General features: G+C 48.4%; 1 protein-coding gene across 1 annotated transcript in view; it reads right to left on the bottom strand.

Moving 5' to 3' along the window:
- Positions 1 to 919: 919 nt before the first annotated feature.
- The window catches only part of LOC108573987 (dachshund homolog 2), a 177281-nt gene continuing 160323 nt past the window's right edge, over positions 920 to 17877 (bottom strand). The window contains exons 9-12 of the mRNA XM_017936483.1: positions 13793 to 13939; positions 12702 to 12956; positions 3853 to 3939; positions 920 to 1787 (exon numbers count right to left, since the gene is read on the bottom strand). Coding sequence (XP_017791972.1) covers positions 1735 to 1787; positions 3853 to 3939; positions 12702 to 12956; positions 13793 to 13939 — 542 coding nt within the window. The 3' untranslated portion in view covers positions 920 to 1734. The remainder of the gene's footprint in view (positions 1788 to 3852; positions 3940 to 12701; positions 12957 to 13792; positions 13940 to 17877) is intronic.

Genomic DNA, 17877 nt, shown 5'->3' on the forward strand with positions numbered 1-17877 from the left:
GTACATGGATCTTAAATACGGTGATCGAAACCACCCGGTGAAATATCCTCGGTGGCTCGACTCTTAGCGTTTGCTGTTACTTCTTGTCCGTTTTCCATCCAGTCTCACCAAGGGAGAATATTTCGCCGTGTCTCTCGATCCACAACGCAAAACGCGGGACACACGCAATATGCATTAGCCTTACTTGTCGACGGTAGTAACTAAGTTTATTTATATAAATAAGGTGTTTACGATTTAAAACGCATTTCAGGGAGAAGATCCTCCGTTGTCTCTCCCCGTTTCTTTTCTCTTCTTTTTGTTATTTTTTTTTTCTCTTTATCTCAGTTACGCTCACACTCGCAATCCTTTCTATGACCATCTCTCAAATCTCGTCTAACCGAAGCTTGTCCTATTCGTTCTACGATTTTCCTCCTCGCCCGTCCAATTTCTCCGTCGCTACTTCCGTCGTTATAGAAAAAAAATTCATCCACGCACATTCACACAGCTTCTCTCTCGTTCTATATGATACACAAAAATATCGAAGATCGTGGCTCGTAACCCACTTGGAATTTCCTTCTATCGCGCTTAAATTCGCAAGCGGAATTTCCCTTAGATTTTTCTCTCAAGAAGAGACACCGTCGTTAGGTGATACGAGCACACGAGTCTCGACGCGCATGTCTCTTCGTCCCTCTAATTCTCGTTTCTTTCTCCGTTGGACGATCGGGCCCGCCTGGTACACGCACCGCTGATCGGAGAAATAATATTAATAATAGTCGATAATAATACTCGAAACCGACGCGTACACGCGGCCGACCGCCCGCCCACGTATACAGCTTAACACGATTAGCTAATGAAGTCGCTCGATAATTAGGAGATAGGTACCTCTAGGAACGCATGCACGCGCGCACGCACTCTCAAAGCAGTCTTTAGAAATGTCCCTCCGTGTCTCTCTTCCTTCGTTCGTATTACTCCCCCTCCCCTTCGCCTCTCTCCTCTACATTTCGTACGCCCGTGTATGTAACTCTTACGAAAACATGAAAGTCACGCGCGTTTCTTTTCTTTATTTTTCTTTCCCGACTGTAGGTCCCCGGGTATAATCGATACATCCATGGACGTGGTATACAATTCGCGTTTTATAATGTACCGTTTCGCTTCTGGCGGAACGACCATCTTACCGTTTCTTTTTCTCTCCTTTTTCCGTTTCCCCCACTCGATCGAGTGTGTTCCTCTTCCTTTTACGAAGGAATATCCTATATACCCGATACGGTATCTCTGGCTCTCCGTTGATATGTGTGTTTCCATCGAGACTCGATTCTTTTTTCTCGTCGAATCGTACAATTATTCACGAGGTCAGTCCCCCTCGATTCTCGAAGAGGAGCTGATAGAGAAAACGAGCGCACTTTTTTTTCCGCGGGTTTTTGTTTTTTGTCTTTTTCTTTTTCGTTTTCGTTCGATCGAGCCAAATATTCTAGCAAACATTTCGAAATACATTTGTCCCTCTTGTTCTGTATGCACTTTCCTTAGACAGTTCTCAGGTTCTTTCGTTCAATCACGATTTAGCGTATCACCTTGTACATTTGACTGTTTCACAACGAAACTATATTTATATATATATATGTATATGATAAAGAGTCTCTCGGCTACGGCACTTTTTTTCATGGTATTTCATGCACTTCCCTCGATCGCTTTGCTCTACTCGTTTTGGCTGCTCGCCGATAGACGCTCTGCCCCTCGTCTGCTCTCTTCCAGCCTCTTCTAGGTCGCACTCGTGAAGAGAACGGAGTTCTTGTAGTAGCCCGTTCGGGATTCTGAAACAGATACGGGTCAAGTGTGGCGGGAACGCTCGAATTATCCTCCGTGTCGCGTGAAAATGCTCCTTTTCTATTTATAGGTGAGAACAGGTGATAATATTCGGGCGCAGGACGATTCCTCTGTTAAAAATAGATAGATATGTACAGTAAAATTTGTTTTCGTCTAAAACTGCGTTTTCGAGAAAGTTTCGCGAAGAAAGTCGCGTAAAAATGGCGGATTGAATCGACGATGAAAAGGATGGGAAAGATGAAATTCTAATCGTGGCGTTGTCAATATCGATGTAAAAAAATATGAAAATAGAAACGGGGTAAATTCTAGTAAAAAAAAAAATGGCGAAGCAGGGCCTCGCGAATTCTTCAAGCGTTCTTTTCCTCGAAAACGAAGGTTCCCATCGAAAAGTCTGGTTCCACAGTTTCGATTGTTTTTTGCACGAGGAGTCACCCTATACCTCGCGATTGACCGAAAGGAGAGATCGAGTGAGATTCGTGAATAAGAAGAGAGGACTGGGCGAATGATTCGATGATGATCGTTCGGCTGGAAGCGGCGCCGCTCACTAATTATCCTTGCCTCTCCTGCGAGACGTAGATGAACCGCGAAAGAGGACGAGGCGCAGATACATAGGCAGAAGAGAGACCGAGGATGGGTCCTATCGGGCGCGTTCGTAAATACGAGACTGGTCGACTCATCGGCCCCCTGGCCGCCTTTGTGATCGAGCCGCCACTCGACTTTTTATCGAACTGTCGCTTATGATTGAAAATCACCACGTGCTTTAATAGTCTACTACCACCGAAGCCTCTCCGAGTTTACTCCGTTTCCTCTCCGCTATATATCGCTCCGTTTTCGAACCTATACTCTTGTTTGCCGTGTCTCGTTTTCGAGGCTCACCTGTTTTCTGGCTGAAAGAAACCAATTTAATAAGGGGTTGCATCTGTGTGGAAAAATTGAAAAGGGGGGCAGTTTTTTTTCTCTTCTCTGCCTGTGAAATTAGACGTCTTTTTTTCTATTCAAGTAGACTCGAGTTCTCTTTGAAAGAAAATTTCCCTCGGAATTGGCCAGCATGTTGCAAAGATCCCTAACGTTTAAGAAACAACCGTGTACGAGAATTTTCTCGAAAACCGTGCAACATCTCGTTAATACACAAACATATCCAGCAGAAACTTTCACTGTAACATTCTCGAAACTTGAAGTTTCGCCGCGGGTACACGTCAGAATCAAGAATGTGGATGCAACCCCTTAAGCGGCAATTTAACACGATCTTAAATTAACCGCGGAGCTTCCAGTGTCCAACGCAGATATTCCCGAAGCGGACGCGCTTAATTTCGAAAAGAGAGAACGAGAGAAAGAGAGAGAGAGAGAGAGAGAAAAAGGGCCCGTGCAACGATTATTCCGCCGATGAAGAGTTGACTTTACGGAGCCGCGGCCAATTAAGGGACCACTCGTTAAGCGGGCTGCCAGGAGGACCCCGGTCGCGGGGAGAAAAACGATTATTTACGTGCCGCGTCACGTCGGGGGCCGTTCGAATCGACCAAGACGACGAACAGAGGGAGAGAGAGAGAGAGAGAGAGAGAATGGAAGAGAGAGTGAGAGACGTCGAAATCACGGCAGACGGTTTTTGCCGAAGCGTTCGAGAACGGCTGGAACTTTTGACAAGTTTCCGCGAGCGGAAGTTTCGAATCCGGCGGCGTGTGCCGGTGACGACGCTGCAAGAAACATCCCCTCTTCGAAACGCGACCGGCTCGCGAGACTTTCTAATTAAAGATCTTGGAACTTTGCTCGCCTGTCGCAAGAAATTCCCGCTCGCTGATCCAGCCCCGCGGAATCGAGAGTAGTTTCGTTTCTGTTCGACGTCGAATTTCCCTCGCGGCTGCCTCCTTCGATGCTTCCAGGAGTTGTTTCCAAGGGGAAGTTTTACCGATCTTGTTGATCTTTCGAGTGGTGTTTCTTTTTTTCTCTACGTGTGTATGTGTATTTTTCTTTCTTTCTTTCTTTTTTACATTATGTTCGTGGTAGCATGATACGGAGGGGAGTTGTTTCGTTTGCTTGGCGTGTTGATGAACGCACCTTGAAGAGGAGACTTCACCTGGTCCCTCTCGGCCGCCTGGTGTTGCCGCGATTTTCGCTCCAGTTCCAGCTCCTGCACCAGCGATTCTGCGACAGAAAACATGCGAGAGATTTGTTAGTTACACGCGTGAAGAAATGGAGGAATCAATCCTTAAAGTACGCTAAATTTTCAGGTCAGTTTTATCATTCGTTAGGCCACGGAGACGATTATCCAGCGAGAGTAAGGGTTAACGAAGTAACAGATATTTAGGCAAATTCACGTCGATTCGATCTCCTTCCATCGAACGATCCGGCGAGAACATACCGGAAGAGAAAGAGGAGACGAGCGCGTCTTGGCGTCGACTTCGCCGAGGCGTGAACCGAAACGCGCGCGAAGGATGAAACGGAGCGGTAATTAGTGGAAAACCAGCGAGCGCGAACTGCGAGAAAGGGGAAAGGAGAAGGGACGGGACAGGGATAACGGACGAAGGCAGGCGTGAAAGGGCCGCGGCGGGTTTGCTCACTGAATTCCGCAAGGATTAGGGTGAAAACTGGAAAATGTCCCTTTAATGATATCGCGCCGAATTAACCGCGGGCGGGCTCCTCGTTTCGGTCTACTTCGTTAAGCCCACGGAACGACATCCCTTCGACCAATCTCGCCAGACCTCTCCTCTAAACGCGACAAGAAAAACTCTTTTACACCCGTTGTATCCTTTCCCGATGGAAAATTCCAACTGGGAGATCCTTGGAATTGCAATAAACTCGAGAGCGAAGTCGAATTGAAAAATTCATTCTCTACTCTGGTGAAGATAGAGTTTCCGCAATCAGCGATCCTAATTTAACTGCATCGATGTAACTATTCATAAGAGGAGATTGAGAGAAAGAAGGCATTCCGAGATTGACAAGAAAAAGAGTAGAGAACAAGTGCATTTCAAAGGGTTGAAAAGAAACTTAAGCAATCAGTGATCCCAAATTAATCGCATCGATGAGAAGAGATTTAGAGAAAGAAAGCATTTCGAGATTGACAAAAAAAAAATAGAGAGAAAAGAACGTACAAATGCATTTAGATAAAAAGAGATTGAGAATAGGAAAGCACTTCTAGATCGACAAGAAAAAAAAGAGAAATAGAAGAACAAGTGTATGTCAAGGGGTTAGAAAGACGCTTAAGCTCCCCGCGAAATGACCAAAATCACTCGACAATAGCTCGACAAACACCCTTCAGCCGCGACGTTCGACAATCGAAAGGATTAGCACGGAGAGGAAGAGACGAGCAGGCGCGTATCACGGTACCAAAACTGAAGGGGGGACCTAGCGCGAGTATAATCGGCAAGCGTGAAATGGCGCCTCCTTGGGCAACGAGCAATGGTAAAATCCAATTGCGAGGCCATTAAATCCCAGTTAACCGGCGCGGAGCACGGGCCGAGTAGAGCAGAGAGAGAGAGAGAGAAGAGATCCGCGACGTTCTCTCGCGCTAGAGACGTCGGCGTCGGGGCCGAGATTCCATTATGCTTTGAGCAACAATAGCTGAGGGCTGTTTCGTGGTACGTGGGTGTGAATTCGTGCGTTTCGTCAGGGCCGTTATATTCCACGGGACTCACTCCGTACCGGAGCCGAGTGTTTGCGTTTCACTGAGCCAAATTACCTCTGGCGCCCTTATCCGCGCGCGGGCTCTTCCTCCTCCCCGTCCCTTTGATATCCAAATGACAATTTAACTGCTCAAGATACGCCGTAGCGTTAGCGGTGATTGCGAAGGGTCGCGTCTCGTCTCGTTTCGTTCAAACCTGTTTCTGGGGCACGAGCGTTTTGTTCTTCGATTCAATTTTATCCAGCTACCAGGAGGAAAAGATCGAAATGTGAAACGTCGCTTTTCGAGGTGGGACGTACAGTCTTGTTCATAAGGATTGGGGCATTTAACGAATTTACCTAATTTAAAGGTACATTAAATCTAGCGAAGAAATGTCATTTGTATCATATAATATACCGGGTGTTCGAATATTTGCGAATCGCAGTTTAGGTTAGATATCAAGAATTGACGTAACTTATGTTTTATTTTGGTGCTCTGGTTCCCTCTTCCCTTCGTTCATTGAATCGTTTCCCATGCTTATTTAGCTGTTTTACATAAGCAAAGAACATGACGTCTCATAGTGCAGCTGAATCGTGCCCAAATGTACAAAGAATTTATCGAATTAAAAAGACACTAATCATTTTATAAAAATGGTACGGCGTTGGGAAAATCCATTAATATTAATGCTACTGTTACGAATCGCGATGTGCTTGTTGCGAAACCGATAATTGTCCCTCTTTTTGAGTCAGACCATTTAAGGAATCTACTCGGGATGGGGGACTCAGGAAGTGGTCGGAAGATCAGTGGTCAGAAGCGCGAAATGCCTAAGCTTACTGATTGGAAAATTTTATAAACTACGTGTGTGTTGTGATTGGTGGTGTGCAAACTGTCGTAGGTGGTGGAAGTGTGTGGTGATTGGTTTTTTCGGTGTGTTTGGGGTGTGTCTGGTGGTGGTGCGAAAGTGGGGAATTTGTTCTTACATTTGTTATATTGCTTGTCGAAGGTCTGCTTATGATCTTAGGTCATGTGGTGTTCAGGTGTGAGAGGCGTCGAGTTTTTAGGTGTCGTAAAGTAATTTTCGTGCCGACTAAGACCTTGTTTTTTGGGACGTGCTGGTCTATCGGGAATACCGATGTATTGTTCGGCTCGTCGGTACGGCCGAACAACCCAAGCGACGTCTGTTACGCATGTGACGACACTACATATTTCGATTAAATAAAGATCATTTATAACCTAATACAATAGCGACATCAAATTTTGCAAAATCTTCCTTGATTCCATAGCTGTTAGTCTTATCGAGAAATGTTTCAAACAGAAGAGAAGCTGCACAGAAAACACAGCTACAAAGTTTCAGCAACAACGAAAGGGTCAAACGACAGGAAAAAGAAGAAACGAATCCGAAATAAAGTACAATACAACGAAGCACAATATCGTTATGTCTGGAATGAATAATTTAATATCCAAGTGTCGAGAAACGCGTGGAAACTTTTTGTCAGTAGCGCGTACATCCCACGGCTATCGACCGGCTAATAGTTTTGCTACCGTATTACACACCCTGACAAATCGCGGGAACAATGAAAACAATTTCAGGCCACGTCGAACGAGCCCGGAGAGTCTCTATCTTCCCTCTAAACGGTTCGTATTGTGCCCTCGTCCCGCGGCCCCGATTTTTTCGCCCGTTGACTCCGAGAGGAGGCCCTCGGCCTCGCTGCTGGCCCGCTGAAAGGCGAGACAGAGCCCTCTCGAACACTGTATCCGGTATGACTGTGCGTTTATCCGCCACGTAATTAACTGGCGCACAATGCATCGCGAGAAGGCCAACTCGCCTCCCGAGAGGAGACGAAGAAAAGGAATCAAAGGTGTAGAAGATGGAGAAAGAAGAAGAAGAGGGAGAGGGAAAAAAGGAAGAACAGAGAGAAAAAGAGAGGAGGAATACGAGTCGGAGCGACGATGTTGCGCCTCCAGTTCTTGAAAAATTCGAGCATTGTGTGCCCGCAGGTTGGACGCGCCGTGAGCAACGTCATTGGAAACGGTGCTGGTGCCGGCTGGATCTGATCGATTTTTTGCCTGGAGAACGCTCGAAATTCCTCCTGCACGCGTCTTTCACCTGCAGATTCTTCATTTCGTTTCTTTAAGCTCTTTCAAAGCTGGACTATTGCCTTGGAACCGAGTTAGCATCGATTCGAACTGTTTAGTCCCCTAAAGTATTGTCTTTCTTAGTCTTATCTATGTCTACCACTTTCCAGCTCTCCTACACAGTCACAGCCCAAAGTTCATCTTCCTCGAACCCTTAAATACATACTCCTATTTTTCCATCCTCGAGTCATTCTGTATCGTCATCCGCTCGTCACGTTCCGCCAGTTTTAACAAACTTCCTTTTCAACCTAACGTCGATCTTTAATTGCCCCGATTTAAGCGTTACCCCACTACCTGCCCTCAGTTTCGAGAAATTCATGCAAAACCGAGCATCAGCGAACGTTAACTCTAACACAGGCTAAAAATGATCTTCGATACAATTCTCACGAGCTTGAACTCCGTGCACAGTAGTACCAAACTTTCAACCCTGCAACGCACACACATCTCTGGTTTCACGTGAAACGAACGTGGTGTATCGCACGAAAGAAATGTTAATCTCGTCCCTTGGATCGGAAATCGCCGCTCGACGCGCACCAAACACACGTGAGCACACACACACACACACACACACACGCGCGTATAGGAGCAAGGTGGAGGAGAGTGTCTCGATCAGGAGCGTATCCGTATACACAGGCATCGAAGAATCCCGGGTTATTACGCTGCCGTGTAATAAGTAATTTCCGAGGCGGCGAGGGCTTCGTGACCTCGTGCGCTGAAAAACAAACGTCGCAGCCGGGTTCGACGATCTTCTCGCGCGGGCATATCCACCAGAAGAGATGGGGAACGAGGAGTAGGAGGAGGTGGAGGTGGAGGAGGAGGATCGTGTCCTGGCCGCGGTAATTGCTCGAACGCTCTTACTCTGGCGCAGAGAGATCGAGTGGAGGAGGTTAGAGGAAGATCGAGATGAGAAAAAGAGCATTGATATAAGGGGGGAAAGAGGTGGTGGTGGAGGGACAGGAAGGACCCCGAGGAACGGAAAGAACGAAAAGATGAAGGCGGCGGGGTTGATTTCGTGTAGCGTCGCGTTTTTAATGCTCTGATCTTTATGTAAAACAGAAGAAAGACCGTGGCGGCGGGGGAGGAACGGGGGGACGACAGGGGAGCGAGAGGATGTCGTGAGGCGCTCGAGCACCAAGCCGACCGTGAAATTGTATGAATCAAGGAGGTGCATGGAGAAGCGCGGAGACACAAAAAGCGACCATGCGAACGGAACAAAAAGCGAGTGGATGAGAGAGGACGGAGAGAGGAATTCTCGTAGCGAGTGCTACTATACGCCTCGATTCCTAATGGAAAATCTACTTCTCTCTGTCTCGGCGCAATCGTATCGCTCATCTCTCCCGTGGAAATTAATTTAACCTCCTTTAGATACCGTTGCGCAGTTTATGCGGACGTTAAGTGGTTGTAACGTGTAACGAAGATTAAATAATCGCGCCTTTAGACTTGTGGAAATTAGTTGCTTCGCTGTAAGACGTATAAGACAGATGTAACATTGCAAATCATAGACTGTTTGAGTCTACCAGCGCAATAATGACCTAACTCACAATTTTAGACGAATGGAACCACCTCGCACACGACAACTGACCTAAGCACCGCAACGATAGAAACTTCAAAAAATATCTAAAAACGTCGATAATTCCGTCGCTTCTATTCTCAAACTAAACTTTTTGAGCTTAGGCTACCGTTCTACCGGTAGCTTCACTTTTAATCCATCCAAAATTGAACAAGATCCACGTTCCCGCCGAGAAGGGGTGCGGCCGTTTTCACGCGAGCAAATTCAAGCACCGGCAGCAACCTTTCACCGAAAGCTTAAAAATGAGAAAGGACAAGGACGAAGAAAGGGAAAAGGCTCCCGAAACAAAATCGCGTCTCGTAATCGTCACACAGAGAGACCCGGTGCGATATTCACCAACCGAGGCCCCCCCCCCCCAGCTTCACTACCACCGTGCGCATAAACAGAAGCACACTGTACCACCGTACACACTCCCCTTTCTCCCCCATACACACTGTTCCACCCTCCCGATTTCTCCTAGTCCCGGGGCTTGTGTTCGCCAGAAAACCACGTCGTGTCTTGTGGATATATTCGCGGCGAGGGACGCTTTCAAGCTTCCCCTCCTCACCTGCCCCCCTCTCCCCGCAAAACACACCATGTCGACGCGTTAGCTTCCTTTCGCCGCTATATTGCTCGTATACACGCGTCACGGTTTATCACTCTCGCGGGGTTATTGTCTTTCGTCTAATGGTACACGCACGTGCTCTTGTATACAGGTGTGTTAGACACGATCATCATCTGCTATCCGAACAAACGACAATTCATCGAGGTGTTCGTTTCTGACCGGGAATCAGACCGCGTGTCGCTTACACGATTTTCTTTACCTTTTCGTTCTTTCACCTGAAACGTGTGCAACAACACTTGTCTCGTGTAGAAGTGTAGGTGTGTGTGTGTGTGTGTGTGTGAGCCCATAGATCTTACTTTCCACCTTCTTGATTCTCTTGGACTGGCAGAGAAACGCGGAGATATCCTGTTGAGATACGCGGGACGAATTTGCAACAACCAGTCAACGAAGTAACATTGTATTACTCCCCGGCTCGTTCCGGTTTTACGGTCGGGAGTTTCTCGGGTATAATAGATTCGCCCGCTGAAACTCGTGCACACGCACATCGTCCCACCAGTCAGACCGAGGCACGCTTCTTACCGGAGCGTTTAACCGGGATACTCCCCCGATCGTTTCGACTCTGAACGATGGAAAATGGAGGAATAATCCTGCTGGTATCCATTGGAAAAACGTACCTCGAAAATTCCACGATCGAACAGCGAAACGTTTCGAAAGAAGGATCCTCCTAAATCGTCGATAAGAAACGTCACTTGGAAGCTGTGCAGAGATGGTATAGCTAGGGTAAGAAATAAACGACAACGACGATAGAGAAGGAGGAACGTGTATATACTATGCTTGTCGCGAGAAAGCGGCCTCGAACGCGACGCACAGAGAGAACCGTGGTGGGAGAGATGTTATGGTTGCTGCGAAATTATTGCATATAGTCTGAATATTAAAGCGTGGCGGAGTGCTCGGTCGTACTCGTCGGATGGTGGATGCTGGATGATGGACGCGAAGGAATCGTCGTGTGCGCTTGTGCGCGTACACGAGAAACGGGACGTGGGACACAGAAAGAGAGAGAGAGAGAGAGAGTTGGAGTGTAGAAGGGGATGAGGGACAGGAACAAAGAGAGGAGAGGATGTAAGGGGGTGAGAGAGAGAGAGAGATGCGCGAGGGTTTAAGGGAAACGAAGGGAGCGAAGGAAGGAGAGGGAGGACAGGTAACGCCACCGAGAACCACGGTGGCCGCCGGGGAAATTACGGCTCCTTCCTTACTTGCCAGAGATGTGCATAAACTCTGCATTACACTCAGTGGCGCTCATACATGGATCTCGATGAGGCTACCGAACAACGCCAAGGATCACATCCATGGACGCCTGGTTGGTTGGCTCCGGAGGCAGGCAAAAGTCGGCCGCGCTTTGCTCGCCTATTAAACGCTACCGCGATTCGCTCCAACGCGACCGGTCTCTTCCTCCACTTTTAATAGCCTTGTATCGAGCCTCTTGTTCTCTTTTAGATTTCTATATGATATTCCGTTCAAATTGAATTCTATGGTCTCTTTAATCCTTTGAACACCATGCTCTACTGCTTCCTTTCGTATTCAATTATTCCTCTCAGATATCCTACGTTCATTCAAAGAGAACTGCCAAGGCTACTCTAAATGCAAACTGTGTGTAATAATTCAACGTACTCTTGCGTAAAAATAATTACGCAAAAAAAAAAACAAAAACAAAAGGAAAAATCCCAACCCAACCGAGTCACAGTATCGTCTCCTCGTTTCCTCTCCGATCGAAACCTGCCAAATAAACGATTACAGATCCGAGTGTATTCCTTTTTTTCTTTTTTTTGGGAGGTAAGTACAGCGTTATCGCGACCCGGGCAATTTCCTGCGTACGGGTTGCCTGTATTCCGGGGCGAGAATGAGAGGCGCTGTTCGTATAGAATGCATGACTCGAAGACACGACGGCCCCGAAGTCCCCTCAGTGGCGTAAGTACCCACCTCAGACGACGACGTTACGTCGACCTATGCTCCTCCTTGTTCCTCCCTCCCTCCTCCCCTGCCCACCCCGCCGCCCCATCTAAATCTCCGTTGTTTATTGCAAATGGATTCCGCATCATGATGCCCGGGTGGCTGCGGGACCCTATTCAAATACCTCGTGTTTCCTCGTCAGAACCGACTGCCCCCCTGCCCCCCATCCCTACCACTACATCCACCCTCAACGTGTACGGGGTTGTTATTGCCCCCGGCGTGATTGTTCTCTCTCTCTCTCTCTCTCTTACTCTCACTCATATTCTCCGTCGAGATCTTTCGAATAATTTACTTTGCGCGATACCGACGCGACGCGTTCCTCCTTTCCCTTCTCCACCCGCCTCCGGATCTCTTTCTCTCTCTCTCTCTCTTTCGGTCCCTCTCCGCAGGCCGTTCCTTCTATTTTCCATTCGCCGATATCCGCCCTGGAGCGTTCTCTTTTTTGTTTGGGTAATCGAGGATCGAAGTCAGTCTGCCGGAAGATCAGAAAAATTGAGTGGATCCTAATACGGGAACGCGATTATCCGAATTAGCGGCTTGCCACGCGGGTCCTCGCCCTCTTTTCATCGCGGTCGCGGATCGCCTCTATCCCTCTCTTCCGCCCTGCGCGCCTCCTAGGGTGCCCGCGAGGCTCCCGTGGCTTTTCTTCAATTTTTTCGCTCGATACCCCATTGTTAGCCCTCTGGCTTATTTTCTTCCTTCCGAGCTCCGATCTCCGAGGTATCGCGCTCCCCCCCTGTATCTAACTTTCGACGATAGTTAACGCGTTGAATACCGTGCAAGTAGCTTGATTTGCGAGGGACACCGCGGGGATCGTCGGTGATTCGAGTAGCAAAATTAGAGATTGCGAAATTTTCACCGAAATGTTATCGGTCTTTGAAATATCGTAACTTGGAGAACCATCTAGGGTCGTTTTAAAGGGCGAAGTCTCTACTTTCACGTAGCCAGCATAACTTTCCTAGAAGATTTTTTTTTTCGCTAAGTAGCGAGGCGGGAAAGCGAAGCTCTTACGTTAACTTTAGACTCTCAATTAGGTGCGCAAAACTGACCTTGGTAATTCTGCCAGAAGGCGGACGCTTGGCTGCCGATCAGGTCCAGCCCGTAACCCCATGCAGGTTTCTCAGGGGTGGAGGGTTGCTGCGAGGGACGCGGTACCTGAGCCTCCCTGTACTGTTGGGCCTGTTGCTGTTGCTGAAGGGGTTGCTGGGAGGACTGTTGCTGCGAAGGTTGCTGCTGCGACTGCGAGTGTACCGGACTAGCCTCCGGTGGCTCTGAACTCGTACGTGCCTCCACCTTCACGTTTTCTAGACGGAGAACAGAAAAATCAACGGGCTTGTCAATCGATCGATCAATCTCACTCTCCACCTTCGTGATCCGCGACGTCGATCGCGTTCTTCGCGTTATAAACCGTGATACAAATTCCTTCGTCTACCTACTACGAAAAAGCTTAAAAGGTAAAAGATCTCCCCGCCCTTTCGTAACAGCCGATCTCTCCGAGGCACGCTAGTAGATTCGCGTGCTCCGTTTCATTTGAAATTAGTATCGCTACTTCCCTGCTTCTGACAGGGTTAATCAGCGGGAGTAGCAACGTTGTTGCGACGCGAACGGGATTCCTGCTTGTATATCGGAATAAGAGATTTCACTTAAAGGGTTTCAGAGCTGCCGCTCTCGAGTTTTGCTAGTGACAGGAAGAGAGGGGTGCGCCTCTCGCCCGTCCCCGAGGATCGTTCCATCCATAACGTTTATCGTTTATACGTGGAGGAATCGAGGAAAGGTGGAACGGCCAAGAGAGACTGTTCATTCGTATAAGACGGAGAGAACGGGGCAAGGATCTTCTTCCCGGCGGCTTCGGGATAAGTAAGGAATCGTATTCTGCCGGGTGTCAGGCTGTTTGCTCTGCCTCGACGAATTAATTAATTTATTCCGGCGAGATCACCGGTAGCCTGAAGGCTCTAACAAAGAGAGAGAGAGAGAGAGAGACGAAAACGTCGAGCGAAACTCGATGGAAAACGATCATATTTGGCTCTCTCTGTCTCCCTCCCTCTCTTTCTCCACGGTGTTACGATAATCCTCGAGCAAGCACGCGCGCAAAGTCGCCTCTTTTCCCCGTTCCATTTCCACCGGGAAGCGTACTGCTTACCGGTAATCGCTCTGACTTGCTCGGAGGAGGCCCCCGTTGCCTTCAGCGCCTCCTCGAGCTGCGTGCGCCTCTTGATCTCCAGGTCCAGTTGCTCCTGCAGCCGCTTCTTTGCCCTCCGCTCCTTCTTTAACCGCTTTTGATACATCACTGCGAACAGAAAACCGAGGGAAAATGATTAGCCTACGCTGGAGAATCCATCCACGGGATATAAACACGGTGTTCCGAGGTTAGGAAAAATGAAAGAAGAATGCGATACGAAGGTGAAGCGTACGTAGAACGCGATAACGAAACCTTGCCTCTCCTCAAACTTACGTAGGCTAAGATTAGACTATATTTACCTTCCTTGTTAATACAATCTGCCACATTTAACGAACGACGAAATTAGCCGAGGTCACAACGAAATTAAGTCCCGGCTACACCGTTTCCTCCGACTTTTCAACATTTATACAATAGACCCACCTCGTTTTTGCTCGTAAAAATTTGCATAAAATTAGACGAAAATTACGACGAGCAACGACACGAGTACAGCGTTAATCGACGTCCGAACTGAGACACTCTCTTCGTTACCGATCTCAAAGGTGTTTCTTCGAAAGGATTTCGACGGACACCTGTCAAAACGACTTAAAGAGTCGCCGGTGTTCCCGTGGTCCCCAGGTGGCGGAACCCCGGCGTGGTCAAAGTCCAACGAAATTATCTTGGCGTATCATTGTACCGCGGGGGGTTTCACGGCCAGCACAGGGGGCCTCGTTCCTCGTACACGCGTCTAAGCGGGGGTCTGATCGTCTCGTCTGCTACCGTGCGCGGCTGTCGACGTATGCCTAACCGAGGATCGACGTCGATCAATCGCTCGATCTAGTTATCGATCGATCTACGAATTGGTTACCCGGTTAAACCGGTTCCCCCTCCCCCCCCTCGTTTTTTTCTCCCTTCGCCAACGTGCTCCATTTGCAAACGCGAACAACTTTTTCTGCTCGCGAACTTTACTCTCCGTGGACGCAGCTGTCAGCCGGGACGACGTCCGTTGATTGCTTTATCTGGCTAGACCTGATCACCTGGAACCTTCCTGATTACCCGTATTTTTAGCCTCCGGAGTGAATTATTCGACAGTCTGTTAAGGCCAGGTGTTGAGATTAATGCTATCTAATAAACGATATTATAGCGATAAAATATACCGTTGACAGATCTAGCAGGAGTATTTAGATGTAAATTAAGTTGGATCGTAGTCGATGGTATATTTCCCATCTCTTCCTGGAAAACAAGTCTTACAGTCTTATAGATCTGCTTGTTTTCCAACTTTAGTAGGAATATAATTCATCTTTTTCTGGGTAAAAATTGTTATTATCGGTGTCACTGTCGTTAATCATACCGCGTTTCCTGTGAATTTCAATGCAAACGAAGAGACACCGGTAGAGAAGATTTACGTTGAGAGTGAAATACGGAACGAGGCGCAAGGGAGATTGAATAATTTTTTCAAATTCAACCAAGAACCGTGCAATTCAAGTATCATATTAAGCGTGTTCGACATGGTCAAACGCGGATCGTTCGAGATTTTCTGGTCGGCGCGTTTGAACCGTTCCTCCCCCTGCTCGATTTAATTATTTTCCATCATTGTGAGCGGCGTCCGGCCATTGTGTCTCGCACCTTGGGATCATCCGTTCCCTGCCACATTCGACTGTCCTTTTCTCCCTCTCTCTCTCTCTCCCTTTCTTTCTCTCGCGAACTTGGGCTTTGTTGTCGACGCGCCTTTATCGACGTGATCACGGTCGCGAGCGACGCGGTAAGCCGCTTCTGTTGGCCGGTTTTCGCGGAACACAGGGAAACGACGCGCGCCCCTTTCCTTCGATCTACCCTGTGTTTAAGGTGGAAGTCGGTAGTTAGCGTCCAATTAGTCTCGTCACCGGGGAAACGAGCCCTCGTCGGCTCCGATGCACAAGTGCATCGTCATTTTTAACCGATCCTTGGCGCGAGGCAGTAGGATGCTATTAGAGGAGAGGCGTCAAGGAAACTGTGCCTGCAAAAAGTGGTTTGTAAGTAATCGGGGTTTCGTTCGGCCTACTGCTCTTTCGAAACCACAGATACATCGAAAATCTAGCCTAACAATTTTCTTTCACAGAAATCGTCACGATCGACTTTTAGGCAGAATTTCGAGGTTGGAGCATGGGAACGACCAAACAGGCGAAAATTGCAAACTTTCCGAAAAAAGTTGTACTTTTAATTTTTCGATAAAATTCACTCTTCACCGGATATACACTAACGAGACGGTAATACACGTGTCAGGTAAAAAAGAAGAGCGGCGAACAGTTAGCAGAGAGAATGATCTACCAAGACGGGGTGTTAACTCCCCCCATCGCGATCATCAGGTGTCCAGCAGGGTTGAGCATCACTGATACGTGATTGATTCCCGGCAGACAAGGCGCAGACAACCCCTTGTACCCCTTCTACGTGGTCACGGTACCACTTCCCCTCGCCTCTGCACACCTTTGTCTTTTCTCTCTCCGTGGCGACGTTTCGAAGGAACGCGGTTTCTTCCACGACCCGGTGTTCCTCACTCTCTTGTCCACGCTGCTCGTGTATACTGCTCTCTTCTCCCCAGGTCTCTTGGAATAGGTGTGCAACGACACCAGGATGGGAGGGTGAGGGAGAAAGTGCGCGCGAGGGTGAAGGAGGAGGAGGAGGTTAAGGAAGAGGAGGGAGAGAAGCAGGAGGAGGGACGCGAAGCAAAGTACGCCGGTGGCGGGTGGGAAGGGGGACACAGAGAGTTCTCTCTCTCTCTCTCTCTTTCTCCCTGTGTGGACGATGGTAGGAGCGGCCGGTGGGGCACGAGGGAGAAGCGGGGGGCGCAGCATTATGATGCAAAGATGGCGCGGCTGCGGCACCCTAGAATTAGCTCGAGCACTCGCCATTGGCCGCTCGGCAAACCACTCCTTCGGTAACAACCGACTGCATACGTTGCATACTAAGGATACACGCGAGCCGGCAAAGAATTGGCCCCCGGTCCCGGGGCCGCGACGCCTCGATTTCCACCTACGATTCCCAACACGCTCGAGTTTTCCTCTTTCAGATATATTTACACTGCCTCCTACCTACGCTAGACCTTCCTGTCAAAGTTCTTTCACAATTGATCACCTTTTCGAGTGTTCCTTGCTTCCGTAATAGGAACAACGAGAAGTTTCTGGTTTTTTGTTTTTCTTCTTCGATTTTAAGTAGAACGATTTGTTATTTCGATAATTATTCCGATTTGTTTCGAGAATGTTCTAGAGTGGTTAGTGAACTGTTGGAACGATTTCCGTTGTAAGAGTAAGGAGACGTTTCGATTGGTTTTGTCGCGATGGTAAATGGTACCGATTTGCACGGACAATAGTTCTCCATTCCTTGTGACTGTCTCTGTCACGATTCTGTTCCGCCTCGCCTCGAACGTAACAGCCGTGTAACAGCCCCGGAGAAATCGAAGATCGGTACGCGACGATTCCCTCCTTCGTGCTGTCCTTCCTCCAGGCATTTCCGTTTCCCATGGACGAAACGTGTACACACCGTACACGTATGGTACCTCCGGGATCCTCCGCCTCTTTCCCCGTCTTTCAATCGATATCGATAAACGCTTCCAGCCGATGGAAGCATTGGCTAACGCGAAGGCCAGTTGCCTATTAGAGCGGCTGACGAGCGACGCCGTCGATCACGCGTTCGGGAAAAAGAAACCCGCGGTCGTGGTTATGAAATTAGAGACGGGAGTGGAGCACACTCTCTGAACACCGATATCGACAGTCGAATCGATCAATCGTATATTCCGGGGCCCGTGAACAAGGGGGAGAGAAGTGGCTGCTCCGCTCGATTTCTCAGTGGGGAGGAAAAGAGAGAGAGAGAGGGAATGGTCCATTAGATAATTCACTCGAAAGGGAAAAAGGGAACAAACGAGCAGAAGTAAAGGAGAGAGGTAGGTCTCTGTCTCTCCTTCGACACGTCAAAATACATCAGCTACCGCTGTGCGTTCGCTCAGAAATCCTCTTGTCCACTGGCGCGGACTACCCACGTCGAAGACTCGCGAACTATCGACGCGTCCGCCTACGTTTAACGCTCGCCCGAGATCT

Source organism: Habropoda laboriosa, unplaced genomic scaffold, assembly GCF_001263275.1.
Source record: "Habropoda laboriosa isolate 0110345459 unplaced genomic scaffold, ASM126327v1 scaffold197, whole genome shotgun sequence".
NCBI classification, from domain to species: Eukaryota; Metazoa; Arthropoda; class Insecta; order Hymenoptera; family Apidae; genus Habropoda; species Habropoda laboriosa.